This window comes from Otolemur garnettii, unplaced genomic scaffold (assembly GCF_000181295.1).
Source record: "Otolemur garnettii isolate 467f Iridium unplaced genomic scaffold, OtoGar3 scaffold00039, whole genome shotgun sequence".
NCBI lineage: Eukaryota > Metazoa > Chordata > Mammalia > Primates > Galagidae > Otolemur > Otolemur garnettii.
In genome coordinates this window covers 10,490,834-10,514,315 of record NW_003852434.1, presented here as the reverse complement: position 1 = coordinate 10,514,315, position 23,482 = coordinate 10,490,834, and the positions used below count along the sequence as shown (strand labels likewise).

Genomic DNA, 23,482 nt, shown 5'->3' with positions numbered 1-23,482 from the left:
GAAAGTGCAGACTCTGGGCTGTGGTGTTAGGGACCTGCACCACTCTGTGCAGGGCTTCTGAAAGCTCTGAGCTTCCTACAGGCACTGTCCTCGCCCCTGCTGCTCAGTCACAGCCCCCACCCTTCTGTGATCCCAGGCCATGTCACGAGTCCTGCTCTTGAAGCTCCAAATTCGCCTTTTCTGTCTTCATAGCTCTTAGCTTCTCCTGGGCTTAAACCTGCCTCCCAAGACCAAGCCAGCTCAGGTTAGGGAGAGACCAGTAGGTGACCGTGCTCCACTTCTGGGACAGCTTCCTCCAAAAATGGAGGGGTGCTCTCTTCACCTTGGGCAGGTCCTATTCCTGACTTCCTCCATTCCTCCCCTTCCTCTTCACCTTGGGCATCCTCCTCACTGCTGCTGAGCAGAGCCTCCCTGCTGTCCCTCAGCACCAGGCCAGCCTGGGTCCCTCCTGTTGTAATCAGCCAGAACGCCATTCTTTCCTGTCTCCCCACTGAGAACCTTTCTGTAGATTCGAGGCTTTGTGGATGTCAGGGTTCTCCCCTAGAGGGAACCCACGTTGATTCCTTCCTGGCCTCTTGAATAGCTGCAGCCTGGGGAGAGGCAGCAGCACGCCACCCGTTTGTCTCGGAGAGTGAGGAGGGGTCTACCCACAGCTGGGGTTGAGGTGGGCTCTCCTCTTTCCAGGAAGAGCAGAGCGACTTCCAGGCCAGTGTCTAGTCGGCCCCTACACTGGTGTTGGCGTCCACATTGCAGCAGCCAGGGCCTCCAGGAGTTGTCATCAGCAGCAGCCAGTGTCCGCAGACACCCTCCTGATGGCCAGCTGTGAAATGACATTCTCATGCTGTCTTTCTTGGTCGGACGGTCATAATTGATTGTCCTCTCTAGATGGACTGAAAAAGTGTGGAAAGTGTTTTCCCTTATGGAGACATAGGGAGCCGTGTGCCTGTGTGAACTGCACAGGAAACAGACATGAGCCCCCGCTCACCAGGGAGGCTCTGATGAGTTCCAGGCCCTGTGTGTGGCATCGTGATAGCCTCAGCTCAGGGCTTCCCTCTTTTTCTTGGGAAATTAGAATAAGGAGTTATATTAATTTGGATAGAAGCAATGTGGCTGTAACAAAGAGATTCCAAAATACAGTGGCTTAAATAAGCGATTTATTTTCCCAAAGAGCAATCCAGAGGCCAGCGGTGGCTCTGTGGTCTGTACCATGTGGCTTCTGTCTCTGGCCCAGTTGTTTACTGTGATTTTTGTAAGAAGAAAGAAAAAGCCACACTTATTCCTTTGTTAGGAGCATTACTCAAAGAACACACATCTCTTTGGTCACATCCCAGTGGCAAAAAGATAACCACACAAAGTTGTGAAGGGCGGGCAAAGGTGGACTCTAACTAGGCATCAGTCATTTAGCTGATAGCCAGGAGTCCTATCTCTAAAGTAAGGAAGGAGTAAGATTGGAACAGCGATTTCCAGTCCAGCACTGATTCTCAAGGGACATCTGGCTGTACCCCTGGGTTGCAGGTTGTCACACTGACTCAGATGGGGGAGAGGGTAGTCGTAGCTAAACGCCATTTAAATCGTAGTGACGGGGTGCTCAGTGCCCTGCACTGAATGGGTGGAGTCCTGAACCAAAGGGCCTATCGTGTTATTAGTGAGAAACAGAAGACTGTGGCATCTGCTCCCAAATCTGAAGCCTCGTCTTGATTTTCATGAGCATGTTTGTGTCAGCGCAGCTCCAGGAACTGACTTAACCACAACTCCCAGCCCTCACAACCCCTGGGGCTGTAGGAAGAGTGAAGAGCTGGGTAACTGCTGCTTCTAGCATCCTTCAAAGAGGCTGCCTCGTGCTGGAGTCCCCTGCCAGTTAGAGCAGGCCTTCCTCAAAGGCTGCGGTGACAGATACCTCCTTGGCCAGATCAAGAAAAGATCCTCCATGATCTGTCAGAATTCCTACAGGCATTTAGAGACCCATGACCAGGCCCCTGGCTCATGGGCAGCCACATGGATTTTTCTTGCATCCTTAAGTGAGCCAGCCGCAAGTGGCTTCCTGCCCTTGTCAAGGCCATGGGAAGCTGCACCCAAGCTTCAAATGAACTTTTCAGATGAGGGTGTTGCACTGAGACGAGAGACAGAGGAGGGCTCCTGAGCCCCGAGAGTCGGCGTAGAGGATACCAGAGCCAGGTCCTCCCAGGTGTGACCACCGAGCTTCCTGACTCTGTCTGAGAAGCTCTTTAGCTTCATTCAGTCTCTGAGAATCACAGGTTGGAACGTGTATTCCCCCTGCTCCCAGGAACATGGACCCAACCCCGGTATATTTTCTCTTCCAGTCCTAGGACCCTATCTTGCTCTTCAGTCTTAAAGTAGAGCAAATTAAGAGCTCTACCCTCACCAAACTGAATATCCTTACATCACCTGTTTACTAATCACCAAAAGGTTTACCCAGGAAAGTGAGTACCCTCAAGGGTGAGTCTAGAAGTCTTAAATCCTTAACACTTTTGTTGTTACAAAGCCCTGCGGGCAGCCATCTCTCACTAAGAGTTAACTTACTGAGGTGCTGCCCAGAGCGTTCCACTTTCACTTTGTACTCGCTGCCAAGTTCTTGCTTCTGGAAGGAGCTAAATTTAAGCTCATAAAAAGGCACACCACCTTTCCAACAAGCATCCACTTCCTTTCCCTATCCCGATTCATTAACATGGCTTGTGCCCTTTTAAACTCACTTCTAAAAGACCCACGGAATGTGAGTGTTTGGTGCAGATACGGTAATGTCGCCCAAACTGGATTCCAGAATAGAGTGACAGCATGGTGAGAGTCCAAGTGGCTTGTGTAGCTAACATCACACTTGGGAGTGCACAAGTAGAGAGAGAGGTAAAAACCGGAATGCCAGGCAACGTCCCTGGCCTTGCCTCGACTACATTCCCCACCCCCATGAGTCAGACGGCCCTGGAGCCTGGGCTGCTCCCTGGGGTGTGCTTCTGGGTGCACACAGGGGCCCTCTCGGTGCTCCTTCCCCCCTAGCTTCCTGTCTTCATGAGGGGCTGGTCCGTGCATCGTGAGGGCGCCCCCTCTCTGCTATCAGCTAAGTAGTCACAAGGGTGCTCTGAGTGCCAGCCTTAGCACCTGCTAGTTTAGTGACAGCCACCTGAGGCATTATTTCTATTCACTGGGTATAGATGGTTCTCTTATGAGTATGCCCACTCAATTTTCCTTATTGAAAATACCACAGGATTCATGTGACTACCACTGCACAAATCAAATGAAAGCAAATACTTGATCCCATTGTCATCTACCATTTTATCTGCTACCTCGGCGGTGGCTATAACTATTTCAATTTTAAAGATACAAAAAACAAAACAAAAACAAAACAAAAAAAAAAGAGAGAGAAAGAAAGAAAGAAGGCTCTGTGCTGTACTTGCTCTAGCTTATATGACTCATGTAAAGCAACAAGAAAGAAGGGAGGGGAGGGGGGGGACCCACCAAAGCAGGTGTTCTCATGGTTCTTTCTACTTTTCTGCTACTGTTCTTAACCCTGTTTACACATTAGAATCACCTGAGGGTATGTTTAAAAATAATGATGCCTAGGCCCCACCCAGACCAATAATAAATAATCTAGGGCCTGGTGCTTGGATGTGAGTGTCTTTTAAAAGCATCCTCATTACGTGCATTCTAATCACATGCTGGGTTGTAATTACGTATATATGGTCCTGTGTCTTATTAGAAGTTTCCTTCCTTCCCTTCCTCCCTATTTCCTTGAAAAAACAGTGAGTAGCTGTTACAGAAGAAAATGTATATTTTAGAAGTGGGACATGTATACAAATACGTGTATGTGTGTTTCAGGAGCTGTGACAACATGACAGAGGACTGGGGAGCCCAGAAGGCAGTGGGCCCCAACTAAGGAGGGACAGGGTCAGTGAGGATGCCATAGCAAAGGTTTCCTCTTTGTGCCGTGACACCAACCCCCACGGGAGGTACCTGCTGCCTTAGTGTGGGCTTCCCTGGGAAGCAGAGGCATATCAGCTTGGTAGGTTATTAGCTGCTGTTAGAAAGTGTCACAGACTGGGTGGTTGAAACAACAGAAATTCCATGTCTCCCAGTTCCAGAAGCTGAAGTCAGACATCACAGTGGTGGTGGGTTGGTTCCTTCAGGGTGCTGGGAGGGGAGGATCGATTCCCGGCCTGTCTCCCTCAGCTTGTGGATGGGCATCTTCCTGTTCACTTGATGTCCACTCTTTCTGCATACGTCTGTGTCCAAACTGCTCTTTTTTTATGACATTGGTCATACTGGCCCACCCTGAGGGCTCACGTTCTCTAATGACATCTGCAAAGACTGTTTCCAAATAAGGTCACATTCCAAAGTACTGGGAGTTGGGATGTCAACCTATGAATGTGGGGAGTTAGGGAAGTGAGGGTCTTCCACAGGGTGGGGAGAGGTGGGACCAACCCACATCTGTGCTGAAATCAGGTGGCCGTGGTGTCATGTAATACCAGGTTAGAGGCAGTTCCTTCAGAGATACTTTATTCCCTCCGCATTTCCCTGACCTAGACTGAGCTTTCTCTAACGTGCTGGCCCTCCAGGGGAATTGGAAACACTGACAGGGTTAATGCAGGTCTCCGAAATATTGCCAGATACACAGTTGAGCCAGCAGGGTGGTGATTGAAACCACCTTCGATGGGATTAAAGCCTTCAAGATATTTCAAACAGCAGCTCCCCGCTGTGATAGCCAGTGGGGACAATCTGTTATTAGAAGCACCATCTTGCTAGCAAGTGAGTAAATGAGGTCTTCCCATACCCAGTTAGCAATGGCTAAAATGAAAACCTTTTTAAGTGTATGGGGAGTGAAAATGCAGTCAGGCGTTGTTGAACAAAGGGGTGTGTTCTGAGAAACGCACTGTTAGGTGGTGTCATTGCATGAACATTACAGTGTGTACTTACACAAACACCCACTACACACCTCGGCTGTGTGGAATAGTCTGTACTGCTCCTGGGCTACTGTGTCGGTGGGCTGGTTCCTTCAGGGTTGCCCAGCATAATGCTGTACCCAACATCACAGGCAATTGTAACACTGCGCTAAGTATTTGCCTATATAAGTATATCTAAACATAGAAAAGGTACAACAAAAATACGATATTATAATCTTTAGAGGCCACTGTCGCATACACAGCTTGTCCTTGACTAAAACTGAGCTATCGGCAAGTAGCACGTGGCCGTGTCTGCTCACTAGAACCTCTTAGGTGCATTGTGGGTGCACTGAATTCACTCACCAAATACGGTTCAAGCACCTACTGTGTGCTGTGCACCATTCCAGGTGCACATCATGAATAAACAAGAAAAATCTTTGTCTTCTTGAAGTCTAGCTTCTACAGGCAGCTTGCTACCCTCTGGCACGCACTTATGGGTATTAAGTGTTAATATTAAGCCCCCCAAAATCAATATTTCAGACAAGAAAGAGGTTATAGCCAATGACATGTTTTAGAAGAACTGATTAAAAAATATTACCAAGGTTGTTGTTTAGTGGTTTCCCTTGGGTTCCAGTGGCAGCACTGCCTACTTATTAGCTATGTGACCTTGCCCTTTTAATTATGTAAATGATTTCATCAGTGTCATCACCTACAAAAATGGAGGTAATATGCTAGCCTTGACAGTTGTTAAAAGATAAAATTGAGTAAACCCAACCCAGGGTTGTGCCCGCGGTAAGTGCTTGCTGGATTGAAGTGGGAGAGTCCTGCTAGATCAAGCCTGGCGCTCTCTCGCATGGCTGAGAGTGTAAAATGGTGCTGCTGCTTTGGAAAACCAACTTGACAGTTTCCTAAAAAATTAAGCATATATCTAACAAGTATCCCAGCCATCCCCCTCCAAGAAATTTGCTCCCAAAGAAAGAAAACTTACACTCATACAAAGACCATGCACAAATAATTATAGCTGCTTTTATTAAAATAGCCCCAAACTGGAAGTGATACAAACACCTATTAACAGGTGAACTGATAAACAAACTATGTCATATCCACACTGCGGAATGCTATCTAGCAACAAAAAGGAACAAACGTGCTACCACATGGATAAATCTTGAAATCATTACGCTAAGTGAAAGAAACTAGACATAAAATAGTGCATACTGTGTGATTCCATCTGTTAAAAAGTACAGAGCCCGGGCAGGGGCTCATACCCGCCCTGTAATCCAAGCACACTGGGAGGCCGAGGCAGGTGGATGGCTTGAGCTCTCGAGTTCAGGATCAGCCTGAGCAAAAGCAAGACCCAGTCTCTACTGAAAATAGAAAATCTGAGGCAAGAGGACTGCTTGAGCCCAAGAGTTTGAGATTACTGTGAGGTATGATGCCACGGCACTTTACCCAGGATGACAGCTTCAGACTCTGTCTCAAAAAAAAAAAAAAAAAAAATTGCATAGAATGCCAACTATAACCTTAGTGACAGGATGCAATTTATTAGTTTCTTTGGGATGGGATTGGAAAAGGAGAAGGGAAGAGTGGAAGGATACTGAAGTATCATTTGGAAACTTTGGGGGTGACGGATAGGTTCAGTATTTTGAAAGAGGTGATGATTTCATGCCAAAACACGAAATTGTACACTTTAAAGATGTGCAATTTATTATATGCCAATTTCACCTCAATACTAAATGTTTAAGAAAGTCAATCCCAATCTTCCTTCCCAAGAGGAAAGCAAAATCTGTCGCCTTTCTTAATCAGTGTGAGACTTTCATAGAGGCAACTGTGGATTAGGTGACCAGCTGATTGTGAGAATCCAGACAAGTGTTTTCCTGTGAGCTGTGAGGATGGATTCACAGTAGCAGCGGGGAGAGATTTAAATTTCTCAGTGCAGCCAGTCTGAAGTTATTAAATTTATAAAGAATGATATGGATTTCTGTTCAGAGCCACAAGACAAAGCTGTTAGACAGGGATCCACATTTCTTGCCTGTCAGAAACTGATGTAGCAAGCACAGAAATATAAAACGCCTCATCAAAAAATTAATGCCCCCATATTCAGGAAGCTATTGTAGCTGGGTGACAAATTTCAGATGATAAAGAGAGATGTAGATGTAAACCATGTGGGTTGGGTGTTTTTCTTTTTAGAGATAAAGCAGTGATACTGATGTCATATTTAAATATGTAAGAGTCAAAGTCGCATCTCTCTCTCTTTTTTTAATAGAAAAGCTAAACTGATTTTGCCAGGATTAACAGTGAAAAATAATAAATCCCAGGCAAGAGAAAATGAATTTCAGGGCCAAACTAAAGGACTAGATTAAATGGATTAATACCCCAATACCCAGGATCAGAAAGGAAGAATTTGTGGGCTAAAAGATGTGATTCTGTTTCAGTCTTGACTGACCCCAGAATGTGAGCTCCAGAGTCCAGTGATAGGACCGAGAATTCTGGACTGTTTTGATAAATGCCGTTAGGCCTTTAAAAATATTGTGCACTTGAGTTTTATCATTATTTAAGATTGCTTTAGGACTTTTTTTTAATTTAAAAAGATTCTGGGGAAAGTTAACATGATTTTTTCTCTGTCATGTTACTAAAGGACACTGCTTTGCTAGGTTGTTTATGATTTGGCATGATTGCTCAAATTCCAAAGTCCTGTATTCACTGTCACTGCCCACTGACCAAAGAGCTACACAAGAAGGCAGAATTATGCACCTGAGATTTGAAAAAGGACCTGGAAGAGTTAGAAAATGAAATCATGAAGGCCAGGATGCTGCCATCACAGACACACATCATTTGTTTCTCTATCACAGAAACAAGGCCACGCGTAACCAAGCCCTGTAACTCCAGCATTCAAAAGCTAAATCATCGCCCAATATTAAAAATTAGGGCAGGTTTTCAGAAAGGACTATGAGGCTAGAGGGCAACGAGAAACTTCCAAGAGAAAGCTGTGCAGAATAAGGCGATGACACTCCCTCTCACAGATTTTACCCACAAACCTCAACCCCAAGAGAAAGGAGAGTCCCATTTATTGAACACCTGCTGTTGACTTGGCACAATAGAAGCCTTGGTCATTGAGTTCACACCCGCTCCCACAGAACACACGCTACTGTCAAAGAAAGAAATTCACAAACAACCCTAACAGGTCCTCATGAGCAGGGCGTGAATGTTGTAAGAAAAATACGAAGGACTCTGTGTGGTGACAGCGTGATGTTTCCTGGCTGTGACTCTGTGTGGCGAGAGCGTGACATTTCCCGGCTGTGACTCTGTGTGGTGACAGCGTGACATTTCCCAGCTGTAGATGGGTGGCCGGCGCTGTGACGCGTCTCTTGTTTCTCTCGTCCCCTTTCGTCAGGTGTCCAGATTAGCTCCTTCACTCAGGCCGACCTGACTTCACGGAGTGTCCAGTACACGCATTCCAGCGAGGCCGAGCGACACACAGACGCCTTCAGCTTCACGCTGTCCGACGGGGTCAATGAGGTAGGAGAGGAAGTGGACTCCATCCTTGCCTGGGGTTGAGTCCTCGCTGTCCTCTCTGAATGAAGTGGGCAGAGCCACTCCACTCCCTTCTGCTGTCAGCAGCCTCTGACAGTCACGTGGGCTCTTGCCCAAGAGTCCTTACTGTGGGGTGCTGGTCGGTCAGTCATTCCAGGCAATGATGGGACAGGTAAAATAAAGAGCATGCCTTCTATTTCTTGGAAGGTGCTGGGGACACCTGCGCTTTTCTGCCCCTCTAGGTGGCACAGACTTTCCACATCACTCTCCGCCCGGTGGATGACTCGCTGCCCGTGGTCCGGAGCTCAGGGATGCGGGTGCAGGAGGGTGTCAGGAAGACCATCACGGAGTTTGAGCTCCAGGCGGTGGACGCGGACACGGAGGTAGACACACTCCCCTGCGTTCTTTGCTAATGCAGCTGTCAGGCTGCTGTTGCTTTGTGACCACGCACCCTGGGGTTCGGGTGGAGTGGCGAGGTTAGTGCAGGCATCCTGGAAGGCTTAAAAAGCAGAAAATACCGTGGCCTTTTGAAAAAGAGAAACTAATGCATTTGAGAGCAGAATGTCTCTAACCCCTTTCTGAGCCCTGAGTACATTCATTCTTTCCCCTGATTCTGTGTAACAATCACGTTAATGTGCTGATTTTTTACTGTGATTCACAGAAAATCAGGCAGATAACATTTCACCCAATGTTGTTATTATTCACTATTAGAGTGGACAACGATTTTTCTACACTCATAAACCTTTTTCCCTATCACCCCTCCATCCAGACTTCTCTAATGTGACTAATTATTACAGTTTTAACCTCCTCAAAGACCAGGTTCTAGGCAATGAAACAGGGCGTGTGCAGACGAGGCACTCCCTCTCGGGCTTCCAGATTAAAGCAGCCCACGTTCTGACATGACGTAGCCTGCATAAAACACAGTGCCACCCTTGCTGATGAGTTCTGGGTACCCCTTCTCTGTGCCACCTCACACTCATTTATTCCTCCTTTCATCAAACATTAAATGCCTACTGGGTTTTGGGTTCTGCTCATATGTAAATGCAGAGCTATGAGTAGAACACGTGATGTTCCAGGCTTAGAGAGGGTACAACCATTGGCTGGGGAAAGACAATAAAGAGAGAAAGGCCGTATATCAGCTGTAAGTGCTATGAAGAAAGATGAAGTGAGGTACAGGAGGTGGACAGGTGGGGATGCTATTCTACACAGAGTGGTTGGGGAAGGCCTCTCCAGGAGGCCATATGTGAGCAAAGAGATCTGTAAGGAAAAGAGCAAGCTGTGCAGTTACCTGGGAGAACTCGTGCTCCAGGCAGAGGAACCAGGGTGCAAAGCGACTATGCTCAGGTGTGCTTAGACGCTGGGGACAAGTGCCATGCAGGTCACAACAGCCCAAGTGGCTAGAGCCCAGTCAACGAGCAGGAGAGGAGAAGGAAGTTGGCCAGGAGCCCTGGGACCAGGTCACAGAGGGCCTTGCCAACCCAGGTCAGCCTTTGTATTTTATTGAGTTGGTAGGAAACCCTTGGAAAGTTTGGGCAGGGTTTTATGCCTCTTTCTTTCTCCTCCTACAGGTCACTTTAGAATAAGCCATTACAACTGGGCTATTAGCTTCTGTCCTCATGCATATGGGATACTGTATATAAGAGTTTTAGAAAAGTGAGGGAAAAATGAGTGAAAAAGAAATAGTTTTTAAAATATCCATTTCCTGTCATCTTGTTAGAGGATAAAAATTCAGGCTTTCTGCTAGGCACAGTCATGTGTACCTATAATCCCAGCTACTTGACAGGATCACTGGGGCCCAGGAGTTCAAGACCAGCCTGGGCAACATACCAAGACCCCATCTCAAAAGAAAAAGAAAAGAAAAGAAAAATGTTCTCTATGACCTGAAGAGAACAAAATTAAGTGCTTGTGTTTTACAACTGAAGCACCAGAATGCAATTCCAATTGTAGTAAACAATGCAGTTTTTCCCTTTATATCTGTTTTTGGTATCTATAAAGATACCCAAGCAGCCCTTATTTCCTAAGTGACTCTAGGCTCTGCTGCCCTTGACTAGCTATGGGCTGTCACTGGTTCATCTGTTTCTGTTATGAACTTCCCTTTCCTACCCATGGCTTTTTGCCTCTTGGACAGGCTGAATCTGTCACATTCACCATCGTGCAGCCCCCACGCCATGGCACCATCGAGCGGACCTCCAATGGGCAGCAGCATTTCCACCTCTCCTCCACCTTCACCATGGAAGATATCTACCAGAAGCGGGTCAGCTACAGCCACGATGGCAGCAACTCCCTCAAAGACAGGTTCACCTTCACCGTCTCGGATGGGACAAACTCCTTCTTCATCACGGAGGAAGGAGGAAGAGAGGTGAGTGGCACAGACAGTGGGGAGGTGGTCTAGCAGCATGTGCGGGAGCAGACCATGGTTTTTTGCATCAAGCACAGTATCATTGGAGATCTTATTCTGTCACTTACAGTAGAGTGGTCTGGGCAACTTACTATTCTAAGCCTCAGTTTTTCATCTGTTGAATGGGCACAATAATAATTATCAAGTTCAGATAGTTAGCTTAAGAGTCCAAGGAGGTAATCCACGGTGCTTACCACTGTTGGCAAATAGCACTCAATACAATGGCAGCTGCTGCTGCTGTTAATGTTACTGTTACTTCATTTTTATTCGCCCTTTAGTCCTTGAATCTTTCTTTCATCTGGTTTTAAAATAATATATATGGCTCCAGATCATCTTTCTGTCTTTGGACTAAGTCCCCTCAGTCTGACAGAGTTTCTCAGCCTGAGAAATATCAGTGGTTAAGATTATGGTTTTTATATCCAAAAGATACTAAGTAAATTCTGCCCTTGTCGCTTAAAAGCTGAGTGTCTTTATAAGTCATTTAAACTTCCTAAGCATCAGCTTTGTCGTCTGTAAAATGGATATACCTACCCTTCCTGATGCACATACAATATTTAGCCCAGTGCCCAGAAGACAGGGAACATCAGATAAATTGTGGCAGTAACCACTGTCATTGTCACCTTTTAGGACCAGCTTGTGAAACTGGTAAGATGCTTTTGTCTCAAGGTCAGGCAATTATCAAGCTTTACTTCCTAAAGGAATTGCTTTCTTTTTTTCTTTTTTTCTTTTGAGACAAAGTCTCACTGTGTCGCCCTGGGTAGAGTGCTATGGCGTCACAGCTCATAGCAACCTCAAACTCTTGGGCTTAAGCGATTCCCTTGCTTCTGTCTCCCAAGTAGTTGGGACTATAGGCACTGGTCACATACACCGGAGCTGGCGGGTATGGGCCGCCAAACAACAATGACAACTACAACCAAAAGATAGCCGGGTGCTGTGGTGGGCATCTGTAGTCCCAGCTACTTGGGAGGCTGAGGCAAGAGAATCGCTTGAGTCCAGGAGTTTGAGGTTGCTGTGAGCTACAGGCGCTGAGCCAGAATGGCTTTCTTCTAACCTCCAGGTGTCCAAGAGAAGCTTCTATTTTGCTTCCACTGCCTTCCCCACCGTTTTTACTCATGCCTTCATTCATTAGCCAGGTCTCCTGCAGTGCTGTCAACCTCCCCTGGGAAAAGCTGCCACTTTGGTGACAGGTGGGCCTGGGGCACCCTGCGTCCCGCCATCTATGTCTGGCTCTGCAGAGGCAGTTTCTGTGAGCAGCACGCCCTCACCCTGTGGCACCGCCTGGATAATCAGAGGATCCATTTCCCAGGCCCGCAGAGCCCCTTCCCTACTCTGACAGGAAGGACTGTTTTCCTGGATGAAAGGGCCTTTGCTCCTGTGGGGGCGCGCAGCCTGTGAGAAGGGCATTCTCGGCTGGCTGCCATGTCTGTGGGGCTCCTGGGAGTTCTCTGCCACCGAAGTGTCTGTGCTGCATCACCGCCTGGCAGGTCATCACTTTTGTTGGGTTTTTTTTCCTCCCAAACTGTAGCTGTTTTGCAGTTAGTTTGACTTTCAAAAGAGAAAAAAATTTTCAGGATGTATCAGCAGGAAGGCTACCTGTCTTATAAACATAAAAGGTCACAGCAGGTCTCTGAGGGACTGTGTCATTTAAAAAATGGAAATTGCTTAGAAGGTGGGTAATAGGAGATAGAGAATGCAGTGTCTCACTGTCCTTGCTGTGTCTGCTCAGGGCAGCCGAGTGCGGCTAAGCATGAGTGCGACACGTGTGTGCAAGAAGGGGTTATAAACTACACGTCCTTTTTACTTTGACCACATGCTTTTATTAGTGATGGCTTCTGCCCCTTCCCCTCTTTGGACAGCTGTCCCTTAAAACAAACAACAGAAAGGACAAAAAAAGAAGAAACCGAAAGTCGCCTGCTGTGAAACCTCTTTTTGCATCTGCTGCAATCCCAGCTGGAGGTTTTTGACATTAGCATTTTAATGATGATTTTTGCCAACCTCTCATGAAGATTTTGACAAGAGTTAGTGAAAGGAAATACTCTATTGTTTAGTGAGTTTAACAGTGAACTCACTAAAGAAGACCTAGGAGTGTGAAAACCAGCATCCATAGCAGGTGAAATTCCAGGAGAGCGTCCCACTTTTCTTCCCATATGGTTCTCACGCACATCACCCTTCCCCATTCTCCCCGAGGCCGCAGGCAGAGTGGTGGCCAGGGATGCAGACCAGCTCTGCTGCCCATTCTTCATCTCTGAGCATCGCCAGACCTCAGCCCTCCCCGCTCTGGAGAGCCTGGGCCCACCACGCGTCTGACACCTACCAGTGACCTTTTCTTTCCCGGCCTCCCCTACAGATTGTGACGGCAGCCCCTCAGCAGTTCCAAGTGGACATCCTTCCAGTAGATGATGGCACTCCCAGGATTGTCACCAACCTGGGGCTCCAGTGGCTGGAATACATGGGTGACAAGGTAAAGCCTGTCCCACCTGTCACATTCACACCACCCAACCTGGGCTGCATCCTCCGTGACAACGACTTATGAAGAGAGCTCCATTCAGCTCCTGTCCATTCCTCCCTAAATCAGCTGATTTTCCTGAGATTGGCAAGCTCCATGAGTTTGGTTGGGGTATTTTATTAGTAATGCTTGTGCAGGATTGGTTAAGATTCTGTACAGTTTAAAATGCCCTTACAACAGTATTCCAAAATATAATAGGTCAGAATAACATAGAAGTTTGTTTTTCTTACATATGGGGTGGAAGTTTGTTTTTCTTACATATGGGGTGCATAGGGCCCTCCATGACTGGGAGAAATGCAGATTCCTTCCCCCTCATTTATCTGCCATCACCAGCCTGTTGCTATTGACAGCATGGACAAAGCTCGTTAGAAATTTATCAGTATGCAGTTGGCCCTGCGTTTATAGGTCCCACGTCTGCAGATTCAACCAACCACAGATGAAAAATACTCAAAGGGCAAAAACAACACCACAAGTAGAAGACACTATAACCACGTAGCATTTAATTATATAGGCATTCTAAGTCATCTAGAGATGATTGTGTAAATACTACACCATTGTATATGAGGGACTTGAGGGGCTGTGGATTTCTTCATGGGATCCTAGAACCAGTTCCCCAGAAGGACAACTGTACCAGCACATGGACGGGGACCACAGAGAAACAGAGGGCAAGGGACATGATTTTAAGCAAGGGGTACAGAAACGAACTTATCCCTTGCACTCATATTCTGTCAGCAAGAAATTGATCTTATGGCCCCAAATGTTAATGAGGAGGCTGCAAAACAGCGTCCATCACTGGGCAGGCCCATGCTCATCTAAGACATTACCACTGGACGAAGGGGAGGGTGGCCTTTGGGAACATCTGGTATTGCTGTGGATGGGAGGAAAGTGGCACTGTGCAGGTGAGAGTCCTGGGATGAATTCTGTCTTGGAAATGTCTTTCTCCTCCTCATTGCCAAGTCGGTCATTTAAGGCGTATGCTGTAATTTTCACCTGGCAACAGACAGAGCACCAGGCCCGCACCCACACCTCAGCACACACCCGGCTGCTCAGCTCAGCTGAGGCTGTCTCCGCATTGGTGGCTGGCACTCTCTCTGGCGCATGGTCCTCCACCTCCATGGAGCTGCAGTTGGCACTGAGGCTTCCCACCAAACGGGTTGAGTTTTCTAAATACATGGAACAAAATTAGCACAGATTCCTTGCCACGCCCCTTTCGTTTTTTTCCCCTTTGTATGGGATGCAATCCCATCCTCATCTCCAGATTCTCCTTCTGAGTTTGTACCCCTCGCTCCTACCCTGCTGCAATGACACGAATGACCTCTATTCCGCCAAATCCACATACCAATTTTCTGGCCTTATAGTACTAGACCTAACAGTTTTCAAGGCTATTGACCCCCCCTTTCTTCTCTCAGATCTTTGTTCTCACTAAATATTTATTGAATGAATGAGCAAGGGAATTAAAAGTTCAGCCAGTATATTTGGGCATTATCAGGGTATAGTATGTTTATCTGATTCTATTTCAAGCATTACAATTGACTCCAACAATTGATTCCTTGCACTGAATCATTCTTTCAAAGTTCCAACTTCCTTTCAAGGCCCAATTCAAATCCCATTGCCTCAGATTCCTCTTTCTTCAACTCCAGATGAAATTAATCTCTCCCTGTCTTAAAAAGCATTTGACACTCTTTTCATATCTTACATTCTATTATCTGACATTGACCTTGCTTAGGAGCCTTTATTTCCCAGTAAAGCTTGTATACCTTCCGGGCACAGGCCAGGAGAATTTCTATCCTCAGAGCCTCTCTGGTCTGGACAGAATTCTCCGTGCAGTAAATGCACTCAGTAAATCATTGTTGTGCCAAATTAAATCTGAGTCAGAGTGTCTTATTCCTGCTTTATTCCCATCTTAGGAATTAAACTTAATGGGTTTCTATTTCAGGCCACCAACTTGATCACCAAGAAAGAACTGCTGACCATGGACCCAGACACCGAGGACGCGCAGCTTGTCTATGAGATAACGACGGGCCCCAAACACGGCCACTTGGAGAACAAGCTGCAGCCTGGCACAGCTGCTGCCACATTCACCCAGGGTAGGGCCCTGGGGCCTGAGAAATGGGAGACGTTTGTTCTAATGCCACTCTCTCCATCTCCCCAAGCTTTCCCACAGCCACTTCTAGCTACTTATCCCCAAGTAACCTATTTGCAAACAAATAGATCTTTTAGTGTTTAACCATCCTGATTTTTTCCCCCTTTACTCTAAACTATGGCCAAAAAAAAAAAAAAAAAAATTCATAAGTATTGTGCTTCCTCAGCTCCCAAATCACGGTAATTCTTGACCAGGTTTTCTGGAAAAGAATACATGCTGCTGCCCGGTGCTCTTTAAAAATAACAACAGCAGCAGCAGCTAGACTATGAAAGAGACGTGCTCCTGTGTGGGCTTTATTATTTTTGTTCTTCTCTAAGAATTACAGATTTTTTTTTAAATAGTCTCACTTTCTTACCCTCAGTAGAGTGCATCATAGCTCACAGCAACTTCAAATTCTTGGGCTCAAGCGATCCTCATGCCTCAGCCTCCCAAGTAGCTGGTATTACGGGTGCCTGCCATAACTCCTGGCTATTTTTTAGAGACACGGTCTCACTCTAGCTCAGGCTGGTCTCAAACTCCTGAGCTCAAGCAGTCCACATGCCTTGGCCTCCCAGAGTGCTGGGCTTACAGGCCTGAATTACGGATTTTTTAAAAGATTTCAACCAAGAAATTAAAATCGACATGTGTAGGTTGCTCAACAGAAATATTTTCCAGTTTTGAACCCATCAGGCCATTTTGTGTTTTAGCTTCTTATAAGCATGATAGATTTTTCTAGACTTCTTTTAAGGATGGACCTGATGGGAGCAAACTCCATAGCAAATATTCCTGCCCCATGTCCCCACTCTCTCCCTGTCCTGAATCATGTGTTCTCTCCTGGCCCCTCGTAAGCTGTGCTTTAATCCAGCCCCAGCTGTCCTCGTTAGCACACACCCTCCAGAGCCACTTCTTTAGAAGAGGGGGGTCTGAGTGGGCACTGCACACACAGAGGCTGGGGGCACAGACTTCCTCTTTCCCCTCTCGGATTCATCCTCCTACATTCCACAGACATCCACTTAAACACTTTTTGTCAAGACCCTGTGATTCTCATTTTATAGCAGCATGAGGGTACTTTCTGCAGATAAAGACAGGTCATTAGTTACACAGAGCTGCAGGATTTTATTTTAAAATCGGGCCGAAACATTTATTTTTAAGACTTCTACGCTTTTGGTTCTTGGGAAAGTAAGTTTTATCTGTACCCTATTTGAAGAATAAACGAGGCGTGCTGGCGTGGGGATCTACGAGGCTGTCTTTATGTCCTAGGTTAATTCGTAGCAAATTCACAGCAAGTCTTTTCTCACAGAGGACGTGAACTTGGGGCTGATTCGTTATGTGTTGCACGAAGAGAAGGCTCATGAGATGATGGACAGTTTTCAGTTTCTGGTGAGAGACAGTAAACCCAACGTGGTCAGCGACAACGTCTTCCACATCCAGTGGTCCCTCATCAGCTTTAAGCATACCAGGTACAAGCGCGATCGCTCTTTCATTCTTGCAAAATGAATCAGGTAAGCAGAGGAAATCCAGAAGAAAAATGCTGGGGGTCAGCTCCAGTCACCTGGTGACACTGGGAATGATGAGATGATGGCAGCAATGATAAAATAATAGTCACACCAAGTATAAATGCAGTTTGGACCAGGCACAGCGCAAGGTGCCTGACATACATCATCCTGTTTAATACTTGCAATTATGAGATGAGGTCTGTTCTTACCCATACAGCAGAAGGAAAAGTCACTGAGAGGTTAAGCAACTTACCCACAGGCACATAGCTAACAAGCAGTGGGACCAGGACATCAGCCCGATGATCCGAACCCTGTGTTTTCTGCCTCTCATATGAGTATTTTTGGTTCCATCTTCAGGTTTTAGAAGATAATCCAATAGAACTGACAGGAAAAATAAAAACAGACATCCAAATTCCAAAAATAATCACTGGCCCACACGATCAGTATCTTTGCCCTCCATCTGTTTTTCCTCGTTCTCAAGCTTGTATTCTCCCCTGGCTCCTTCGGTTTCTACAGGCGTGTGCATTTCTAGGAAACAAACGCATGTCTGAACAGAGACGGCTCTCTAAGATGCCTTCCTGAGCTGCTGGGGAAGTACAGAGATACTGATTGGTAAAGGTGGTGCTGATTGTACGAGTTAAGTTTAATTAGGATTATGATTTTTCTGGGGAAAATACTCTGTAAATCTATATTTCAGGGACTCACTATTTTAAGAAATAAACTTCATGATAATACAGAAAATCAGACCTTGGGGAAAAAAAGGAAAACATACAAACTGGATTGTACCCTTACACATACTTGGAGAATTAGAGGAAAATTAGAACCAACTGTTACATATGTTGTGTTCTGCTGTTATTTACCTCTTAATTGGATATTTTTCAAAATTAAATAAATTCAGTAAAATTTTCTGGACAACTTTCTAATGCTTAGTAGGATAACTGGGACAGAGGGCCTCGAAGCTGGCAGTGAGGCCTGACCTCGAAGGGACGCCACGCCTGCAGCCATCACAGTGACCAGACACAAACCCAGGCAGGGCCCATCCTCAGTGATGGGAAGCAAAGTGGGTCTCACACTCTCCTTGCTCATGGCTTCTCCAAACCCAGATGCGTGTTATGAATTAATAGCACGTGGGTAGTCAGCCTTCTACTTTGCAAAAGCACTAGAAATTCTAAGCCACACGCGAAATTAATCCTGTCACTCTCTCATTGCCATAAAGCTGCATTTGTCTGAATCCCTGCGTTTCCAAGGCCCAACTCCATTATCCTACGTCTGGCACTGCCTTGGCTCCTTCGCACACTTCCTAGAGATGGGGTCCAGTGCGTTCCCTGAGCTGAGTTACTAATTGCCATCTAAGCGGCTTTCTTTTCTGAGAACCCACTGTCTACTCTGATTGCACCACCACGCTAGGGGGATTCTGTCTCCTCTCCCTATGTTCTGAAAACCAAAGTGCACAGCTCCCAGTGCTGTCCATCTCCCACATGACTCTGAACTCTCTTCCCAAGTGGGGCAGGCACCGTTCTGCATCCACAGTTTGGTCCTTGGGACCTGAGTGTTCCAGGTGGACACATTCCCTCCACTTACACCCTGGCTCCTCGCAAGAGCCAGACTTCCTCTTCTCTGAGTTGCCAGTAACCAAACAGAAGAGACAAGGATTAAACAAAGTGGTTTCTTTGTGACCCTGCAGCGGATTTTCAGAGACTGTCTTTTTTGTGTGCTCCTAGTTACAATGTCAGTGAGAAGGCGGGGTCTGTCAGCGTCACGGTGCAGAGGGCTGGGAACCTGAACCAGTATGCCATCGTCCTGTGTCACACCGAGCAGGGCACCGCCAGCTCTGGCTCTGGGGTCAGCTCCCAGCCTGGACAACAGGATTATGTGGAATATGCTGGCCAGGTAGGTGGAGTGGGGTTCTGATTCCTGAACTGCTGGGATGCCACCAGCAAAGCCTGTGACCCACAGGTCCCCATGGCGCCTCCCCACTTCACGAGCCCACCTTCCTTTCCTCTGCTATCCTTCCTCTGGTGATGTCCCCGTCTCCCTCCCATCCTGCTCTGACCTTCACAGTCTCTCTGACCCTCATCACAGTTAAAACTGTCAAAGCTTAAGCTGTTATCTAATCGGTCTTTACATTTTGCTTCATGACCAAAAGGCATCCCCAAGCATCGTGTTCTAGACTCAGCCTCTGCCATTCCACCTTGGCTCTCCCTTCCCCGTCCTTATAGGAAGGTCTCAGAACAGACTAGCTGAGAGGTGATAGATGATGAGCACTTGGGCTCCAATTATAAAGCGAAGCTGGAGAGACCTGGATGGATTTAACACTGGAGTAAGAATTGATAGCACTTGGCAGTGGACTGATTAGACAGTGGGGTAGAAGGGAGAGATGGTGACTGTGCCTCTTACTAGAAAGGGCCTGACTCCTAAAAGGAGCAGGTTGGGCAAGGTCTGGACTCATGACTTTGCTTTGAACATGTGGAGTATGTGTGGCTTGAGAAATAAATTAGCAGAGAGCAGTCTGAGGTCCAGAGAGAAATCGGCAAGACATCAACATGCCTGTGGTAATTAGGGTGGCCGTGAGAAAAGGAGAGAGTTGAAAGCAGAATAGAAAGGGTGGCTCTCAGTGGCACCTGTGGCTCAGTGAGTAGGGCGCTAGCCCCATATACCAGAGGTGGTGGGTTCAAACCTGGACCTGGCCAAAAACTTATAAAAAAAAAAAAAAGAAGAAGAAGAAGAAGAAAGGAGAACTTACATGGCCAGCTCCTTTAGGGGAGGGAGCCCTGTACTTGTCACCGTCCATGTAGGGGATGATGGCCAGCACTTCATAGGTATTTATTCAGTACTTTTCCAAAGTAATTTTATTATTCTTATGGCAACAGAAGTCTCTGTAGGGAGAAGTAGGCTCTGTCCTTCAATGGCAGCACTTCAGCTAGACTAAGTCCTCTTATATCAGACATAAATGAAGAATTAGGAAAGAACAGATAAGCTAAAGAGTCTTTTAGCAAAATGATAAGACAGAACGTGTTCTTGTGTTTTTCAAGGAAAGACAAAAGACTGTCTGTGTTCTAGATCTTCAACAGAGATTGGTTAAGTGTTTCATTTTACTGAGCACATTTTGAAGTATGTAGCTTATTAAATGAAACTTAATGAGATGAATTGATTATATAGTACTAATAATTTTGTTTGATTAAAATTACATATTTTTTGGATTTGCGCCTCCCTGGAAACATACGGCTATTTTTTGCACATTTCAGCTGTCTCAGTTTGCACAAAGTCAAGTCCAGGGCTGTTCCCTGTCCTTTCTTTCAACTTGGGGCAAGTCTATAGCCTTTGCTACATTTAAAGGTTTTAGCTAGCTTGCCTCCCTCCCTCCCTTCCTTCCTTTTTTGACAAAAATGAAACCAGAATAAATTCTTATCTATAGGTTGGCAATTGTGTGCATATAAAATAATCTCTCTGCTTTGTAACAGTCTAAATTAATTCATATTATAGTTCTAGCCCATTTTGATGACAAAGGATTTAGTCAAATATGAAGTTAAAATTAGTTGGGCTTATTTATAACTTTCTATAAATTTAAACCTCGTTATTCAGTACACTGAGATTCTATGTCAATTTTAATTATACAAGTATGTGAGGATGGTAATGATAAGACCTTACATCTGTTCAGCACTTTAAAATATACTTAGCACTTTTCATTACGTACGGCCTCCTTTATTCCTTCCAGTAAGTATGTAAAGTAGGAATGTTGTAATCGTTATTTAGCTGATGAGGGATCTGATGTTTGTAAAGTTTGAAACCTAACATAGCATGGAAGGCACAGAACCAGACTTGAGGCCAGAACATCACACTGGAAGGTCTGAGTTCTGTCCAGTTACACTTCCCATAGACACAAAGGGAGCTGAGCAGCCAAATGATGAATGCTGCTGTCCTAGTGAGTTAATAGAACAGGATATACAAAGTTGTTACGTGTGTTGCTGGTCACCAAATGGTAGGGGATGTCTTTGCTGTCAGTGTCCCTATAACTGGTCAGACCCACTGTTCAGGTGAAGAGTGGGCAGAGGTGGCCGACTATTCCCAGTGACAATGCAGAGCTGGGGGCAGGAGGACCCACTCATTCAGTCAGTGGTCTGCCCGCGGGACTCGGGAGCTCTTTCCCCAGGATGCGGGGGAAACTGAGGCACAGCTGACCTCCTTGTTGTTTCCTTGTGACAGGTGCAGTTTGATGAGCGAGAGGACACCAAGTCCTGCACCATCGTCATCAACGACGATGACGTGTTTGAGAACATCGAGAGCTTCACCGTGGGGCTCAGCATGCCAGCATATGCCCTGTTGGGGGACTTCACCCGGGCGAAGGTCATCATCAATGATACTGAGGACGAGCCCACACTAGAGTTTGACAAGAACACCTACCGGGTCAACGAGAGTGCCGGCTTCCTGTATGCACCGATTGAAAGAAAAGGTGAGTTGGTGTCAGAGGTGACAGGAGCTGTATTATCAGCTAAGGGTTGTGTTAACTCAAATTTGTGTTAACTCGTGTGTGAGTGCTTTACTGTATTAACTCATCTAACCCCCATGAACCCGAGTGGTGATTCTGCCCAGAGGAAGTGCTAGCAGAAGACCCTCCTCTTAGTTCAAGTTGGCAGAGCTCCCATTTATTCTTAAGTTGAATTAGAAGACTGGTTATACATGGGTCATTACAAAAATTTTGAGATAAAACAGAAATCAAGAAACATAAAATCCCCATGGGGGAAACAAATGAAGCCCTCCCAGCAACACCAACAAGCTGAGCAAGTTGAAACTTGCACAGGTGAATCGGAAAGGACGCTGTCAACTGTGTTTCTTGTAAGTGAAATAATGGACCATAACACGGTCTGTCTCACTTTCATAGTGACCCACGTAGATTATTCGTGAGTCAGTATTCTTAATCAATCACACAATCCATGAAATGTTTAGTAACCTTGGCCAAGGAGGGAAGTCACAGTTTGTAAGGGCTGGCTTTCCATCTTAGTTCTTGGAAGACAGAAACGTGCTTAAAGATTTCCCTATGTGAGGATCATACAGAGATCTCAGATGAAAAATGAGGGAAGTTGTGTAAGAATTAAAGGGCAGTTCTTTTATTGTTTTGTTTTTACTTGACACAAAATTGTACATGTTTATAAAAGGCTAATTCTTGAGGGATTGAAAATCACAAAATCCTATGAATTTATACTTGTGCGACATTGAGACTTTAAACCGCTATTCAAAGCCACAACATGACTCTAAGTGATGATGTCAGGGTTCTCTATTGAATCTGCTGACTGGGCGTTAGGGTAACAAATACTGCAGATAGCACAAAACCTTGGTTCTGCCACTTGGCGAACAAGCAAGCCCCATTGATTGCTCTGGGCCACCAAGCCAGGCCCAGGACAGGCTGTCACCGAGGAAAGTGGCATCACTAATAAGTAAAGTCATTTGTACAGAGAAGCAGATTTTGTTTGGTTTTATCTTTCTTTTTTTAAACCAGCTCATTTCTCTCTGGGAATTAAAGTGCAGAAGTTTATTCAGAAAGGCACTGAACTGTGCTCATAGCACTACCTTCAGGACACAATTACTTTGCTACTTACAGTACCAAATATGTCTCTTATCTTTCCACCCACTGTGATCGTAGATGGTGGGCAATGAGTCTTGTGAATTAACAGAGCACGAAATTCACAGAATGGGAAATCCATTTTAAGTTGTTTAGCGAAGTACCCAGAGTATATGAAATCCTCAAGTGGTTTATACCACAGGCTTAACAGAAACAGCATTTTAGGGAGGTTTCTGTCATAGTGTGAACAGAAATAGTGATGGAACGTGTCAGAGGCAACCAAGCTCATTAATTTGCCACAGTTTTTTATTTTTTTGATTTGAGCAGTACTCATTCAAATGCTTTGGTTTCCTTGCCGTTTACATTTCAGGAGATTCAAGCAGCATCGTCTCTGCAATTTGCTACACCATTCCTAAGTCAGCCATGGGAAGTAGCCTCTATGCTCTAGAATCAGGCTCTGACTTTAAATCGAGAGGGATGTCTGCTGAGAGCCGTGTGATATTGGGGCGTGGTGTCACCATGTCCACTTGCGATGTCATGATCATTGACGACAGCGAGTATGAAGAGGAAGAGGAGTTTGAGGTCGGCCTGGCACAGGCTTCTGACAACGCTCGTGTGGGAAGGGTGGCGACCGCCAGGGTGCTCATCAGTGGCCCCAACGATGCCTCCACCGTGTCGCTGGGCAACACGGCTTTCACCATCAGCGAGGATGCAGGTGAAGGAGAGGGTGCTGGCGCCCCACCGCCCATCTCCTTATCCCTTCTTGAACAATTTCCTCTTTAGTTTTGAGAACGTCCTTAAGACGTTGGGCACACCATTACTGCCATGGGTCTGAGGCATTGTGGAAGGCTGAGCACCAGGACCAGCCCTGGAAGCTCTTGAGGGGTGGCCAGTTCTTGTTCTGCTGGTCAATTGCAGAAAGATTCTGGCTTAGAGCTTTCTGGGTTGGCCTTTGTGGTCCAGAGGGAGGGCCTGGTGCTGAG

The 23,482-nt window shown here is 46.1% G+C and overlaps 1 protein-coding gene across 1 annotated transcript in view; it reads left to right on the top strand.

Moving 5' to 3' along the window:
- Positions 1–23,482, top strand: part of FRAS1 (Fraser extracellular matrix complex subunit 1) — a 430,037-nt gene that overhangs the window by 345,708 nt on the left and 60,847 nt on the right. The window contains exons 47-55 of the mRNA XM_012805310.2: positions 8,281–8,405; positions 8,663–8,803; positions 10,549–10,779; positions 13,166–13,279; positions 15,261–15,411; positions 16,747–16,906; positions 18,664–18,832; positions 21,146–21,392; positions 22,870–23,214. Of these exons, the coding sequence (XP_012660764.1) occupies positions 8,281–8,405; positions 8,663–8,803; positions 10,549–10,779; positions 13,166–13,279; positions 15,261–15,411; positions 16,747–16,906; positions 18,664–18,832; positions 21,146–21,392; positions 22,870–23,214 (1,683 nt within the window). The remainder of the gene's footprint in view (positions 1–8,280; positions 8,406–8,662; positions 8,804–10,548; positions 10,780–13,165; positions 13,280–15,260; positions 15,412–16,746; positions 16,907–18,663; positions 18,833–21,145; positions 21,393–22,869; positions 23,215–23,482) is intronic.